This window comes from Phycodurus eques, chromosome 3 (assembly GCF_024500275.1).
Source record: "Phycodurus eques isolate BA_2022a chromosome 3, UOR_Pequ_1.1, whole genome shotgun sequence".
Classification (NCBI taxonomy): Eukaryota; Metazoa; Chordata; class Actinopteri; order Syngnathiformes; family Syngnathidae; genus Phycodurus; species Phycodurus eques.
The window spans coordinates 18,238,214-18,252,863 of NC_084527.1; the positions used below are offsets into that span (position 1 = coordinate 18,238,214).

A 14,650-nucleotide genomic window follows, 5' to 3' on the forward strand; every position below is an offset into this window, starting at 1 on the left:
TCATTAGGCCACACCCCTTAAAGGTACACATCCAACACATGAACACTAAAGTACAATTATTTTATGAAACCAGTGTATTTCTTTACATTCTGATATATATATGTCGACTGGTTAGAGCGTCAGCCTCACAGTTCTGAGGACCCGGGTTCAATCCCCGGCCCCGTCTGTGTGGAGTTTGCATGTTCTGCCCGTGCCTGCGTGGGTTTTCTCCGGGCACTCCGTTTTCCTCCCACATCCCAAAAACATGCATGGTAGGTTAAATGACGACTCTAAATTGCCCGTAGGTGTAAATGCGAGTGCGAATGGTTGTTTGTTTGTATGTGCGCTGCGATTGGCTGGCAGCCAGTTCAGGGTGTACCCCGCCCCTCCTGCCCGTTGATAGCTGGGATAGGCTCCAGCACGGCCGCGACCCTGGTGAGGAGAAGCGGCTCAGAAAATGTATGGATGGCCGCTTCTCCTCACCAGGGTCGCACTCACATGCACACCTACAGGCAATTTAGAGTCTCCAATTCATGCATGGCTTTCGGATGTGATAGGAAACCGGAGTGCCCGGAGAAAACCCACGCAGGCACGGGGAGAACATGCAAACTCCACACAGGCGGGGCCGGGGATTGAACCCCGGTCCTCAGAACTGGGAGGCAGATGCTCTAACCAGTCGTCCACCGTGCCGCCGATGGATATATATATATATATATATATTTTTTTAAATATATATATATAAATATATATATATATTTTTTTTTTTTTTTTTTACACAGGACACAACTATTTACCTTCTTAAAAGATGCAAAACAAAAAAATGATGGTTTTGTAGTGGCTTGCATGGAGTTGTGGCATTTCAATTAAATGGGGAATATTTATTTGATACACCAGCAAATTGAGTTAAGGGCCTTGGCCACAATTGAATTAAATTAGCAAGTCAAGGTACCACTGTAGAATAAACGTTCCAATCAGGTCAATTCTAACAAATAGTTTTAATTACGCTTTTACATGGAAAATACATAAGCCATGACAGGGAGAAAACGTAAAACATTTGTACACTCTACAAATGTAACCAGCATGAAGGGCAAAAAAAGTTGCGAAAGCCTCACAGTCCACTTTGTCACATAGTGCCAGTCCGTGCTCCTTGAAACGTCCTCTTTCAAGGGACCATTCACGCTTCTTTTTCTACCGCAGCTAAGTTAGCTTTCACAGAAAGCACCCAATTGACACCCGCGTGTGCAAGTAAGCGCAAGCCTCACAACTTGATATCCTGCGATTCGGACATCTTGGACAGTGTCTTTTTCACCCGCAGGGCCGTAAGGCGACAGGCCGGATTGTGAGCCCAGCACTCTGTCATCAGCTTCCCCATCTGACGCAAACACTGCGACAAAACACACACACACACACACACACACACACATTAGTGACGTGACTTAATGTGTGCGTGTGTGTTGTGTGAACTTTTACCTCATCGCTCGTCCAGCGATTAGGGAAGGAGGGCCGTAGTCTCTTGACGCAGACCACCTCTCGCATGTCCTCGTATGATGGGTCGGTGGGGACCAGGTCGTGGTAGGGCAGCTGGTACTCCTCCAGGATGCCTGCAGGGACATCAAAACATGATTGGGTTAGGAATTGTCAATAAATCAGGCAGCGATCCTACTGCATGAGGGGACCGGCTTTGAAACTAATAGGCCTAGTTTTAAATCAAGAGCAAAAAGGGCCTCAGAATTGGGATGTTAAGCCACTTTTCCAGACCAGTTTTCACCTCAACTTGAACCTATTCCTATTGTTGAAGAATCAGTACACTAAACAAACTAAATTGGCACACCACTGATGGTTTAGTGGCTTGGCATCCCACTTCTGACACCTCCGAGTCGTACCATCAACCTGGATTTCGACCTTTGCTGTTACTGCCGGCAAACGGGTGACGTACCTCCCGAAAGGCAGCGGCGGCCGACCTCCCACAGGATGAGTCCGAAGCTGTACATGTCGGCCATGATATACGACTGGAAGTGGCTCCTGTTGAGGCTCTCGTCCAGAACTTCGGGCGGCATGTAGCGCTTGGTGCCCACTCGGGTGTTGGGCGGGATGTCCACCTCGTTGGTGTCGCTGCAGGGGCGCACAGACAAGTCGGCTACAAAAGCGTGTACATTAACTGGACGAGCCACAGATGGCATCCCACTTCTGACACCGTCTTGCACCTCTGATTAACATCCGTCACCTCAATTTACACCCATACTTTTGGGGATTAAAACACCTGTATATTAACTGGGGAATGCTGCAGATGGTTTCAAGGCCAAGCATCCCACTTCTGACACCACTTTGGACCTCTGGGTTTATTACATTGAAAAAAATGGACACTCACTAAAAAAGCCACGGTTGTTGTTAAGCATCCCATTCCTGACACCATTTTGAGTACTACATTTACCCCACATTTGAACCTAGATTGCTTTGTTTGGGTTGAAAATGTGCACACTAACTGGGCAAATCACAGATGCCTTCACGACTAAGTGGCCCACTTCTGACACCTTTGTACAGTTGTGAGTAGTACCATAAAGGTCACCAACCTTGAAATTGAAAGTATTTTAATTTGAAAAACCTGTACACTAACTGGGCTTGTCACAGATGGCATAGTTGTGAAGCATCCTAATTCTGACACCATTTTTGACAAAACTCTTGAGGAGGGCTGCACCTAACACACATACGTATACTAACTGGGCATAAAGGCTTAGCATCCAACTTCTGAAGCTGTTTTGGAATTTGAGGTTTTAACCTTAATCGCCCACATCAAAAATAGCCCCTGCCCTGATTTGAATTGGACCTACTGGACATGCCACGGGTGGCTCAAGGCCAAGTATCCCGCTTCTGGCACCATTTTGCAACACCGATTGGCGGCCGCTCACGCACCTGATGAACTTGACGGCGAGGCCCAGGTCGGCGATGCAGCATGCGCCGTTCCTCTTGACCAGGATGTTCTTGCTCTTCAGGTCCCTGTGGGCGATGGCGGGCTTGCCCTGCGTGCCGAAAATCTCCGTGTGGAGGTGGCACAGGCCCGACACGGATGAGTAGGCCAGCCGTAGCATGGCTTTGCAGTCCAGCGTGGTGGACTTGAGGTAGTCATACAGCGAGCCGCTCTCGTGGTAGTCAGTGATCAGGTACAGCTGCGTCCACGAGCCCGTGCCTTTGATGTCCGCTGCGATGAATCCTGAACCAATGAGAGAGTTAGCTTAGCTTTATAAATAATCTTGTTAACATATACAGTAAGCCCTCGCTATACTGCGGTTCATTTATTGCAGATTCAGTGCATCGTGGTCAATCTCCGATAGGCCGATTGACTGAAATGCGGCAGCACCGACTCACAGAAGGTCAACTGGGCTAATGTTACCAGCAAATTCAGAAACCTTACGGAGTACCTCATCCGTTTAAAACACAAGCTACAGTTGGCATGTTATCAAATAAATTCACAAACGCCACCCTTTGCCCGACGAATAGCTAATGCACGCACTCATAACAATAGCGACAGGATCAAATGCAAGTGTGGAGCAACATTTTAGATTGATTTTGTACAATAATGCAGCACTGTAGTTTAAAACATCACCGCAGTGAATTCTGGATCTCCATAATGCTTTTTGCTGACAACATTGCCAGGACCATGGGTGTGAGGAACATACATGAAACTTATAAATATATATTAAATCATTGATCACTATATTGCAGACTTCATTTATTGAGGGACTTTTTGGGAACGTAACGCCCACGATAAACAAAGGTTTACTCTACTTACAAGTTTTTGGAGTTACCAATCATCACTTAGTTGTTTTGTGTGGCAAGCTCAAATTTGAGGTACAATCAGAATCCGAATCATCTTTATTTCGCCAAGTATGTCAAAAACACACAAGGAATTTGTCTCCGGTAGTTGGAGCCGCTCTAATACGACAACAGACAGGCAATTGACAGAGAACACTTTTGAGACATAAAGACATTGAGAAAAACAGTCACTGAGCAATAAAAGGTTGCTAGTCATCTGGTAATGCCCGTACATTTTGTAACATTTTTTTGACAATTGTCCAAAAAGATGCAGAGTTCTCTAGCAATGAGAGCAGTTTGAATGACTAATATTGCAATGACCATTGTGCAAAGGGCGCCCAGACTTCAAGAAACGTATGCAGTTTAGGGTGACTACTAGTGCGATAATCTGGGACAATGTCGATTGTGCAAATGGTGCAGATGCTACTCAGGCACATGAGTGGCCAGTATTGGTCAACGACAGATATGCAAATAGTGCAACGTGGCGAGACTACTACAGTGAGGGCACGAGTAATCTATAATTGGCCTGACAGAAATGTGACAACAAACTCAGGACAAAAATATTGGCAGCATGTTGTAATGGAATTGTAAGTTAACTGTTTAAGAAGTTAATGGCAAGAGGGAAGAAGCTGTTGGAATGTCTGCTAGTTTTGGTTTGCATTGTTCGGCAGCGCCTATCTGAGGGAAGGAGCCGGAAGAGCCGGTGACCGGGATGCGGAGGGTCCGAGAGGATTTTGCATGCTCTTGTCTTAGTTCTGGCAGCATGCAAGTCCTCAATGGTGGGTAGGGGGGTACCGACAATCCTTTCAGCAGTTTTGATTGTCCGTTGCAGTCGGAGTTTGTCCTTTTTTGTAGCAGCACCAAACCAGAGTGTGATGGAAGAACACAGGACCGATTCGACGACCGCTGTGTAGAACTGTCTCAGCAGCTCCGGTGGCAGGCCGTGCTTTCTCAGAAGCCGCAGGAAGTACATCCTCTGCTGGGCCTTTTTGAGGACGGAGTTGATGTTGGTCGCCCACTTCAGGTCCTGAGAGATTGTAATTCCCAGGAACTTGAAGGTCCCGACAGTTGACACACGGCAGTTGCACAGCGTGAGGGGCAGCTGTGGCGATGACGCCTCCTGAAGTCCACGATCATCTCTACAGTGATGAGCGTGTTCAGCTCCAGGTTGTGTCGGCCGCACCACAGCTCCAGCCGCTCCGCTTCCTGTCGATATGCAGACTCGTCACCGTCCTTGATGAGGCCGATGACAGTGGTGCCATCTGCAAACTTCAGGAGTTTGACAGCCGGGTGCGTTGAGGTGCAGCCGTTTGTGTAGAGAGAGAAGAGCAGCGGAGAGAGGACACAACCTTGGGGCGCCCCAGTGCTGATGCTGCGTGTGGATGAGGTGGCGTCCCCCAGCCTCAACTGCTGTGTCCTGCCCGTCAGGAAGCTGTAAATCCACCGGCAGATGGCAGGCGAGACGCTGAGCTGGAGAAGCTCGGAGGAGAGGTGTTCAGGGATGATGGTGTTGAACGCAGAGCTGAAGTCCATAAACAGGATCCTCGTGTAGGTCCCCACGCCGTCGAGGTGTTCTAGGATGAAGTGCAGTCCCGTGTCGACTGCATCATCCGCAGACCTGTTCGCTCGGTAGGCAAACTGCAGGGGGTCCAGCAGGCGACCTGTGACGCTCTTGAGGTGGTCCAGCACGAGGCGTTCAAAAGACTTCATGACCACAGATGTCAAGGCGACAGGCCTGTAGTCATTCAGACCCGAGATTGTAGGTTTCTTGGGGACTGGAATGATGTTTGAAACAGGATGCTACTTCGTACTTAAATCAGCGGTCTGTGTGAGCAGATTGCTATTGAATGGTTGGACTGCGGTTTTTCCCCAAGTCACCAGCTGCAAATCAGCATTTGGTGAGAGACATTGATGACTCAAAAGTAACTATTGCTGGTTTGAAAAAGTAACTGTCGTCTGATTACTCTCCCAGGGAAAGTAACACGTTACTTTGCTGTGTTACCCACATCGCTGTCTTCCATTGTGTATGTATATGTCACATGAAGGTTCTCCACTAAGGGAATGATACAGATTATGCATGACTCTTGGAGCAGTAAAGAGTCAAGTCAAGTAAGAGAGTAAAGATTGAAGTCTTTACCCAGTATGTTTTCGTGTCTCATGAGGACCGTCTGGTAGATCTCGGTCTCCCGGAACCAGCTGGCCTCGTCGGTGGTGAAGAAGACTTTTACTGCCACTTTCTCTCCTCGCCAGCGGCCCATCCACACCTCGCCGTAGCGGCCTTTGCCGATCTGCTTCACCATCTGGATCTGCTTGGCGATCGTCCTCTGCACCTGAGGGGGGGAGCGGAAGGTTCAAGTTTAAAACTGGATACGATAACTCTCACGACACTGTGGGCCATCCTTCGTGCCCCTGGTATATTGCAGAAATTTAAGCGATCTTTTTTGACGGCTTTTTACAGTACACAGTACATGCAAGTCCAAGTTTGGAGTTGTACACCTTCATTGTAGTACCACATTGTGCCACAACAAGAAATGTCTTGTTATACGTATGTGTTGCTACTCCGCGGGAAAAAAAGTAAAAGTTGTTTGAAGTTTCATACTACTTTATTACTGTTTCCACTACTTTATGTAACAGCTATAGCTAATTTACTGTATATACTAATTTTGAATTTGGCAGTCTATGGCATTTCCCATATATCTTAGCATAAAGCTAGCAAATTTTCATTAGACGTAAATATTTGATTTGCTTGAACATTAAATATATATATTTTTTTAATATTCTATACAACGTATAATTATCTTTTGTTTTATGTGTCAGTTTTACAGTAAGCTTCAACTTGTGGGGACACATTTACAGCTTGAAGCAACCACACTTTGCTTCTGAATTGCAGAACTGTGCGAGCGAGTCTTCATTTCATCAAAGACACGTTATACGATCGTCTCCCATTTCTTGATAGTCAAATACTGAGAAGATGCGCTAAGGAATACTTTAAAAAGTGTGTTTTAATAAATTTGACAATAATAAGTGTACTTTAATACGTTAAAATATGTTTAAAATGTGGGAGAAGGCTAGAACGCCATCCATCTAGGGTCACAGGCGTGCTGGAGCCCATCCCATCTGACTGGGCAAGAGGCAGGGTTCCCCACTTCAACTGGTCGCCAGCCAAACTAGAACTCGAACTATTAACAATAATTGATGTAGCATCCCTAAAGCACCGTCTTTTACCTATTGCGGGTGGGTCTAGAATGTGATAAACCAAGAAAAACTAGGTTTAATGTACAGTATATTCCCTATGTACTTTCTCCTGGTAGTGTAATACACCGATCTCACCAACAGGGGGAGCCCTGAACCTGAACCAGAGCTTTGCGACTGCTCTATCAAGTCCTTCAGGGACTCTCCGGGAGGAATGTAGGTCTCATCCTGTTCAAGGCCGATGGTGTAGCGGGGACGGGACAGCTGACGCTTATACCTGTTAAAAAAAAAATGCAAAAATTGATTAAAAAAAACACATTTGTACTATCTTTTGCAGCACCGTGGGCCCTTGAGTACTGTAATTTCAATCCTCTGTATGTGTTACGCATATTGAAGAATTGATGATAAAAGCACCTTGTAGCTTGTGATGAAGAGTCAGCACAGCCTTTTCACGGAAAAAAAATATAAGACGTTTTGATGGATAATACTTACCTAAAGTAGCAGAAGACAATAATAACAGCCAGAATGATGCTGCAGACTGTGACGGAGATCAACAAGGCCATGTGGTGGACCTTCCCGTCAACATATACTGAAAGAAGAGTACAAATGGAAACAATGGTACTACACAATATACATTTCATACACCTATTTTAATCAATTTAAGGACTGTCTAGTTGAACGGCCAAGTTTCAACATATAGTGAAACGTATTCTATGTATAGTTGATTACAATACTCTAAATTGTGTTAAAAGGTAACGGGACCCTTTAGAAAGCTGAACATGGTAAATATGTTCATGAATATTTCCAGCCAGACCCCACAAATCATTTCGGGCTTAACTGAATGCCATATGTACATTTTGTCTTGAAACTGGTGAATTCAGTTAGAAATTCCTTCACTCCTAGTCAAAACGATACAACGTCGAGAGCTCACTGAAACTGAGAGAGCCCACATTAGAGCACTATGATCCTGTTAAGCCTTATAAGAATTTCAAGCACCAGAGAGTCATTTTTTTTCTAATCACAATAGCAAATCGGGCAGCTATTATTAAAACCACGAGACAAAACTACTGCACAATCAAACAAGCGTAAATCGCACAGTGTATATATCCCCCCCAAAACAATCATGACAAAAAGAGTCAGATGTGTTTTACGAACTGTGGTGCTGCCCTTGTCGGATTTGGGATTTACATTGCTTCTATATTATTGTAATGAGAACTTCCAACAGTTCTATCGTTCCATATCTGGGTGAAATTTAAACCTTCAGAATGGTCAATATTGACCTCGTACAAATTGGATTTGTTTTCCCAATAAAACACAGAAAATGCATATCATTGTGTTTAAGTATATATCCTCAAAATGATCAACAAACTTTGACAGCAAGCTCCGCCCACATATGATGGCGTAGGCCAAAAGAGCTTGGCAACTAAGTGTCGCTCTTCTGTCTAGGACACCCGCTTCCAATCAGGGGCTCATTTGGCCTGATGGATGACTAACTGTTAAGTTTCAAACATGAGCCCTTGAAATCTTTTTGTGCATACCGTTACGCTCAACATATCCACCCAATTTTGTGTCAATCTGTGAACTGGTGTCGCAGCTAATTTACTAACTACACTCCACTTACAATAACTAGTCCAAAAGACAAACTTACGAGGCGGCTTGAGAGGCGACAGTGTAGGATGAAGCTTTCGATTGCAGTAATCTTGATCTGTGCAGCATTCAAGTGACCTCCTCTGACGCAAGCTCCATGTGTCCTAAACACAACACAAGACACTTGTTTATATGTAGTCGTCCTTGATTTCGAAGTGCCCCAATTCCCAAGTTTTTGTAGTTACGAAGCGTCACTTGGTCGATATTTTGCTTTGTGTTGCGACCACGCAATTTAGCGCCCAATATTTGGGATCTTATTGACTCGAAACTGATTTACCAGCTTGGTCATAATCAAACACATAAGTCAAGGTACCACTGTCTGTATTTTCCTACATGAAACACCGAGCACAATCAAATCAAAGTGAATTGGAGCGACTCACTCGGCACTGAAACTCCGACCCGACCAGCCCCAGACAACCTGCGGTCAAGACTGGAACGCCCCCTTCTTCCTCCACCATGGTGAAACAGTAGCCATCAGTCCTGAAGAACACCATTTAATTTATTCCATCTGTCTGCCCGTCCCTTCACTGGAGAAGAGCGTGTTGGCGTACCTGCATGTGTTGTTGGTGGTGTCATCTGGACAATGGTGGTAGCAGTGGCACCAAAGCAGTCGCTGCGACGGGGAGGCCGGGGAGGCCGTGGAGGCGCTTCCACCGTTCTCCTTCCCGCCGTCCGCCGCCGCCTCTCTACTGGACGCTCGCAGCAGCATGCTATCCAATATGTTGCCTGGGAGACAGAGGAAGACAAGGATCCGGTCACGCACGAGCCGTTTGGTCAAGTTCTGACTTCTGGATAGCACCACTATTGTGTTTAGATTTATAGAATCCATCAACACTATTCAAAAACACACATGTAAAAGCATACAGCTATACCACACGCATCATCTGGAGTAGTTCAGAATCAATATTTTTCTATAAACATGACCAACAAAAATTCTAAATACAAATAAAATACATCATACTCATTAGAGATGCTGATAATGAAATGCATTCATGTGTGCAGACTGCCACAGACGTGTTTTGCAAGTCGAGCTTGACTCGAACACGTTTTGCTCTGACGAACTAATCGGAGGACAGAACAATGCTGACATCATCGAGGGGCAGCGCTCTGGCCCTGGGAAAACTCATTTGAAACCTGATTGATTAAAGAAATGCGAAGATCATTTTAAGTTACATGAGGCAGCACTACTGATTCCGAAGGCCCTAGGCAGATTAGCTTGACCTAGCAACCTAAGCTAAAGTCTGATTGGCCAAAATAAAATACAAAATCTAACACTCACTGGAAGCAGTGCAGCCAAGAGAAACGCTGGGAAAGGAAGAGAATATACTGTAGGAAATAATATGATTGAATGGAACACATATTCAGAAGTAGGTGTGCAAATGTACAGTAGGCCAGTATAAACTATGTGAAACCACATTGGGAGAAAGAGTTGACCATTAAAATAACAGAGGACATGGAAATCACAGTTATCCTCCACAAATGTTTCTACATTTGGTGAAGAAACTTAATTTGCGTTCTCTTTTGCAGAAAGCCCAAAATTCTAGAACACAACTGGGCTGTTGTGGGAAGCGTGGCAAGGTCATGGCTGACCATGCCACATCTTTGGGTCCTAACCTATCCATCCAGATCTTCTGGAAGAAGAATCTTCCAAATGTTTGAAGTTTTAATAATCTGCGGATCCTTCATTTTCCCCTATCTTGAAAAAAACACATTTATCTTTTCAAGGTATCACAACACATTGGTTATTTTCATCTACACAGCATGTATGCAACATCAAGTGGTTCCAGTTAACTGCAGTGTAAATGTTCAATCCTTGGACGTTATTATTCTCAAAATCTTTCTTTGTACTTCCATAGTGAGGCATGTGAGGTCCTAGTTAAGTTGCCAAATATCGTTCACTCCACCCGCACTATTCACCAATGTCTTCAGTTTTGTAACCTTGTACGAAGATACTGTACTGATACGCCTTTAAGTCCGTTCCCACAACATGTTTTTTCAGTCGTACTACTCAAACTTTCCCAAAAGAAGTAGAACAAAGCTTCGGTATTCCGTCTTATCCTATTTCAAAGAAGCACCTGTTTGTCACTTGAGGGAGGATGTGGGGGGAGTGTGTGAAAGTGCGAAAAGTCTCTCTCCTTCGGAGCTTTTAGGATTTTCATTCATTCCGGCACGTTCATTGAGAGCAGATGCCCGACAGCTGCGAGCGGAGATGCTGAGAGCACGGGGGACGTCTCACTCTCACTCTCTCTCTCTCTCTCTTATAGCATTTATAAACAAGTTCCCTGGGCAGATTGCATGTGATGTTGATCAAATTAAAAAAATAGAGCAAATAAAGTACTGTAACGGCCGGCAGTCACTGAGTAGATCCCTCGGGTGTTGCCCAAACTGTAAGAGATGGACCAAGGTTTTAAAAGGGGGTCACACTTGAAGCGAGGAGCAGGAGGAGGGGGGCCGGGAGACGGGATGAGCAAAACGAGACGTGACAGAGCTGCGGGGAACTATTGCGGCGGCACACAAGAGACGCTGGCCTTTGCCTCCCTTTCTCTCACTCTGCAGCCCTCCTGCAAACACTTAGCGCCTCTCTCCCTCTCTTGGTCACTCCCTATCTCTTCATGTATGTGGATCTTTACGATAGCCTTGTCATCCTCCATTAGGTTTCCCTTGATCCGGCTCCTACTTTTTGTCATTTTCCTGGCGCAGCCTCCCTGCGTGGGTCCAGCCGGTCGTCATGCGAGGTGCCGACGTGCTGTTGACAAAACACAAAAGGCCCGCACCCAGCATTGGCCACTAGCACGCCGTGTATTCACTTTGTATGCATTGGGAAAGACGGGAGCAACTGGGCGGAATAGTCAGAAATGCCGGAGACTAAGGGCCGCTGTAGAAAAGTGGACACTGTGGAGGATAATACTGCAATGTCTGGAGCAAAGGCACAATGCAAACAACAACGATGGAGGCGAACAAGGGTCCTTTGCATTTACTTCTTGGAATGTCAGCCACGGAATGGGGAGACATTGTATTTGAGATGAGATTAAGGGCTGCTGCAGCAAAGTGGAGACCGCAAAGTATAATACCGTAGTGTCCAGAGCGAAGGCACTGTACAAAATACTACAATGGAGTAGAACGAAGGTCTTTTGTATTTACACTTATGTTGGCCACAGTAATGTGACACATTGTATTCGAGAGGAGACGAAGGGCCATAGCGGCAAAGTGGAGACTGTGGAGTATAAAACTGCAGCATCCAGAGCTAAGACACCGTACAAGCAACTACAAATGAGAACAACAGCAGTTTCTTGTATTTACTTCACGGAACGTTGCGCACAGTACGGAGACACGTTGTAACGGCTGCTGCAGTAAAGTGTGGAGTCAAAACCGCGTCGTACTGAGCTAAGGCTCAGTACAAACAACAACGGAGGAGAATGAGGGTCTCCTTTAGTCACTCAACTCAACTTTATTTCGAGAGCACTTTAAAACCACCACAGCTGCACACAAAGTGCTGTGCATTATATAAAAATTAAATAACAACAGTAAACAAGACGCATTAAAATAATAGCTTAAAAGCAATGTAAACAACAACAGAAACAAAAAACAAACTGCTGAGTTGGAAGCCAAAGAATCAAAATGTGATTGAAGACAAGCTTTGAAAACGTCTATTAAATGTTGTCCACAGGAAGGAGACACATATTATCAGAGGAGAGACTAAGGGCGAAGCAAAAATTCAAAATACCTTTCGAGAGTTTAAACGCAGAAGTCGGAATTAGACACACCATCAATTGACACAGGATAACGAGGGTAAGGAGACATTTTATTTGAAAGGAGACTACAGGCATCTGCGGCAAAGTGGAGACTCTGGAGTGTAACTCTGGAGTTTAAATGCATTTATTGGGAACGAGACACGCTAACAAACAACAACGGAGAAGAAAAAGGGTCTCCTGTAATTACTTAAGGGCAGACTGTGGCGTATAATACTGCATCCTCCAGAGCCAATTCACACTTCACAACGGAATTTATTTATCTTGTAACTGCGCTGCCTCATGTCTCCCGATTCTCTCCGGAAACGTCAGGTATGCCAGTAATCTGTCAATCCATCTCTCTCTTTCTACCATGTTGTCACTGTCTACAAACCATGAGCGACCATCTTGAATTGCATGGAGTGGTTCTACTATATGAGTTTATCGTATCTGCATTAGATGCTGACACAGGAGTGGATTTCGACTCCTCCCGCTCCCACATAGTTTGATCGCATTCCCTCCCAATCCCAAGGCAGAGATTTTACAGAATCCTCCTCAAATGCCCCACTCTTTTTTGCTCCCAGTCAATCCTTCTCCATTTTTATTAATATCTTGAAAGTCAGCGGGTGTGGAAACTGTCCATTCCCGGTGACCGTTGTCATGGTTCCCGCTGCCGCCCAATCCCGGTGACTTTTGTTCCTGCTCCCGCCCGCTCCCAGGGATTTTCGCTTACGCTCTTGCCCGATCCGTGATTAATAGTGGATTTCATTCCCATACTTTGGAAGTCCCACGGGACCCATGGGACCTGGTGGGAATCCTGAAAAAATGTCAGCCCCTAATCTGCATGTGGCAGAAAGGGTGAACAGAGTCAGTCCAAACATCAAATACAGGCAGTTAAAGAAATAAGAAAAGTTGCACAGTAACTTTTTCTCAACCTGTTTTAGATGATTTTATTGACTGGAGAGGCTTTGAAACCCGAATAAAAGTGACCACTGGGACTCCAGAACAAGTACAGTGGACCTTCTGAAGTCTAAAATTTTCCTTTTTTCAATTCCATTTTTATTTTTTAACTTCAGTGAACATTTTTCTGGAATAATATGCCACAAAAGGTAGCGTAGAATTCAGAATATAAACCAAAAATGTCCCATAACTTAATCCAGTGATGCTTTAAGGCACGAGTTTGATTTGTTGCATCACCCTGCTCATAACTCAAAACACTCTAATCGCAACTCATCTTTCCCAATTGAAATGAATGGAAACACCATTAATCTGTTCCAACCTCCCCCCAAAAAACAACAAAATGATTGTAATCTTTTTTTTTAACTCTAGCCCTAAGGAAAATAGCACTATATCATATTGTACTTTATAAAAACATATAGTAATAACTGTAGTGTGCATCTCTTTAATAAAAGACAATTCAATACGTATCTCGATACATGGAGTGCGATATGATTCAACGGTACATTTTAAAGTGGAACGATTCGATTCAGTTCGATTGAGTGGGATTACGATTCGATCTGAGATAGCACGGCTCAGTTCGAGAGGGTATGATGCAATGAGTGTTTTGTTGAAAGTAGACAATTTTACAATATGAAATAATATGTCAGTACTGTAAATGTGGAATTTTTCAAATATCTATCAAAGACTAGAGAAGTGTATTTGTAACTTTTGTCATATTTATTTTATATATTATACTTATAGCTAGGGCTGGCTCTTTATGTGTAATGTTCCACTCAACACATACTTCTTTTAATAAACACCAATGTTTTTGCCTGTGTGTGACTCGCTGAATACCCTGGTTTGTAAGCATGATCAGCTCCCAGCCATGAGAGATATGGTGCGCTGTGATTGTCACATTGCACATGACGTCCAGGTATTGGTGGTAATTCCCACTCGTTCTGTATTGCATAACTGTTCTTTGACTTTATCCTTAATTTTGTGGTACAACTCTGGCACGCACTTGTTAGTGAAATGCTGTTAAGTAGGCTTGACACGATCAGGATTTTTGGGGCCGATCAGCGAGTTGAAAAAAACGATAACCGATCACCGATCCGATCACGAGATGGAGCAATGTGTCTATTTCAATGACCTCTTCCATTTACTGTATATACTTTCGTACTTAATTGCTCAATAAAACATATTCACAATACATAATGTATCTTTGTTCATCTATTTATGCCAGTGAGGCATAGTGACAGACAGAACAAATGAATGATCTTCTATTAGATGGTAGGAAGTACATACAGTAATTAATGTATCCACTTTTTGTGACATTTTTGTTTGTTGGTGTGCGG

At 44.5% G+C, this 14,650-nt stretch overlaps 1 protein-coding gene across 3 annotated transcripts in view; it reads right to left on the reverse strand.

The window, feature by feature from the left end:
* Positions 1 to 986: 986 nt before the first annotated feature.
* The window catches only part of LOC133400080 (bone morphogenetic protein receptor type-1B-like), a 96,461-nt gene continuing 82,797 nt past the window's right edge, over positions 987 to 14,650 (reverse strand). For all 3 annotated transcript variants that reach the window (XM_061672307.1, XM_061672309.1, XM_061672308.1), the window contains 10 exons: positions 9,180 to 9,354; positions 9,009 to 9,108; positions 8,630 to 8,732; positions 7,474 to 7,570; positions 7,120 to 7,258; positions 5,927 to 6,119; positions 2,890 to 3,187; positions 1,916 to 2,091; positions 1,450 to 1,580; positions 987 to 1,363 (listed from right to left, as the gene is read on the reverse strand). In XM_061672307.1, the coding sequence (XP_061528291.1) occupies positions 1,238 to 1,363; positions 1,450 to 1,580; positions 1,916 to 2,091; positions 2,890 to 3,187; positions 5,927 to 6,119; positions 7,120 to 7,258; positions 7,474 to 7,570; positions 8,630 to 8,732; positions 9,009 to 9,108; positions 9,180 to 9,354 (1,538 nt within the window). In that variant the 3' untranslated portion in view covers positions 987 to 1,237. The remainder of the gene's footprint in view (positions 1,364 to 1,449; positions 1,581 to 1,915; positions 2,092 to 2,889; positions 3,188 to 5,926; positions 6,120 to 7,119; positions 7,259 to 7,473; positions 7,571 to 8,629; positions 8,733 to 9,008; positions 9,109 to 9,179; positions 9,355 to 14,650) is intronic.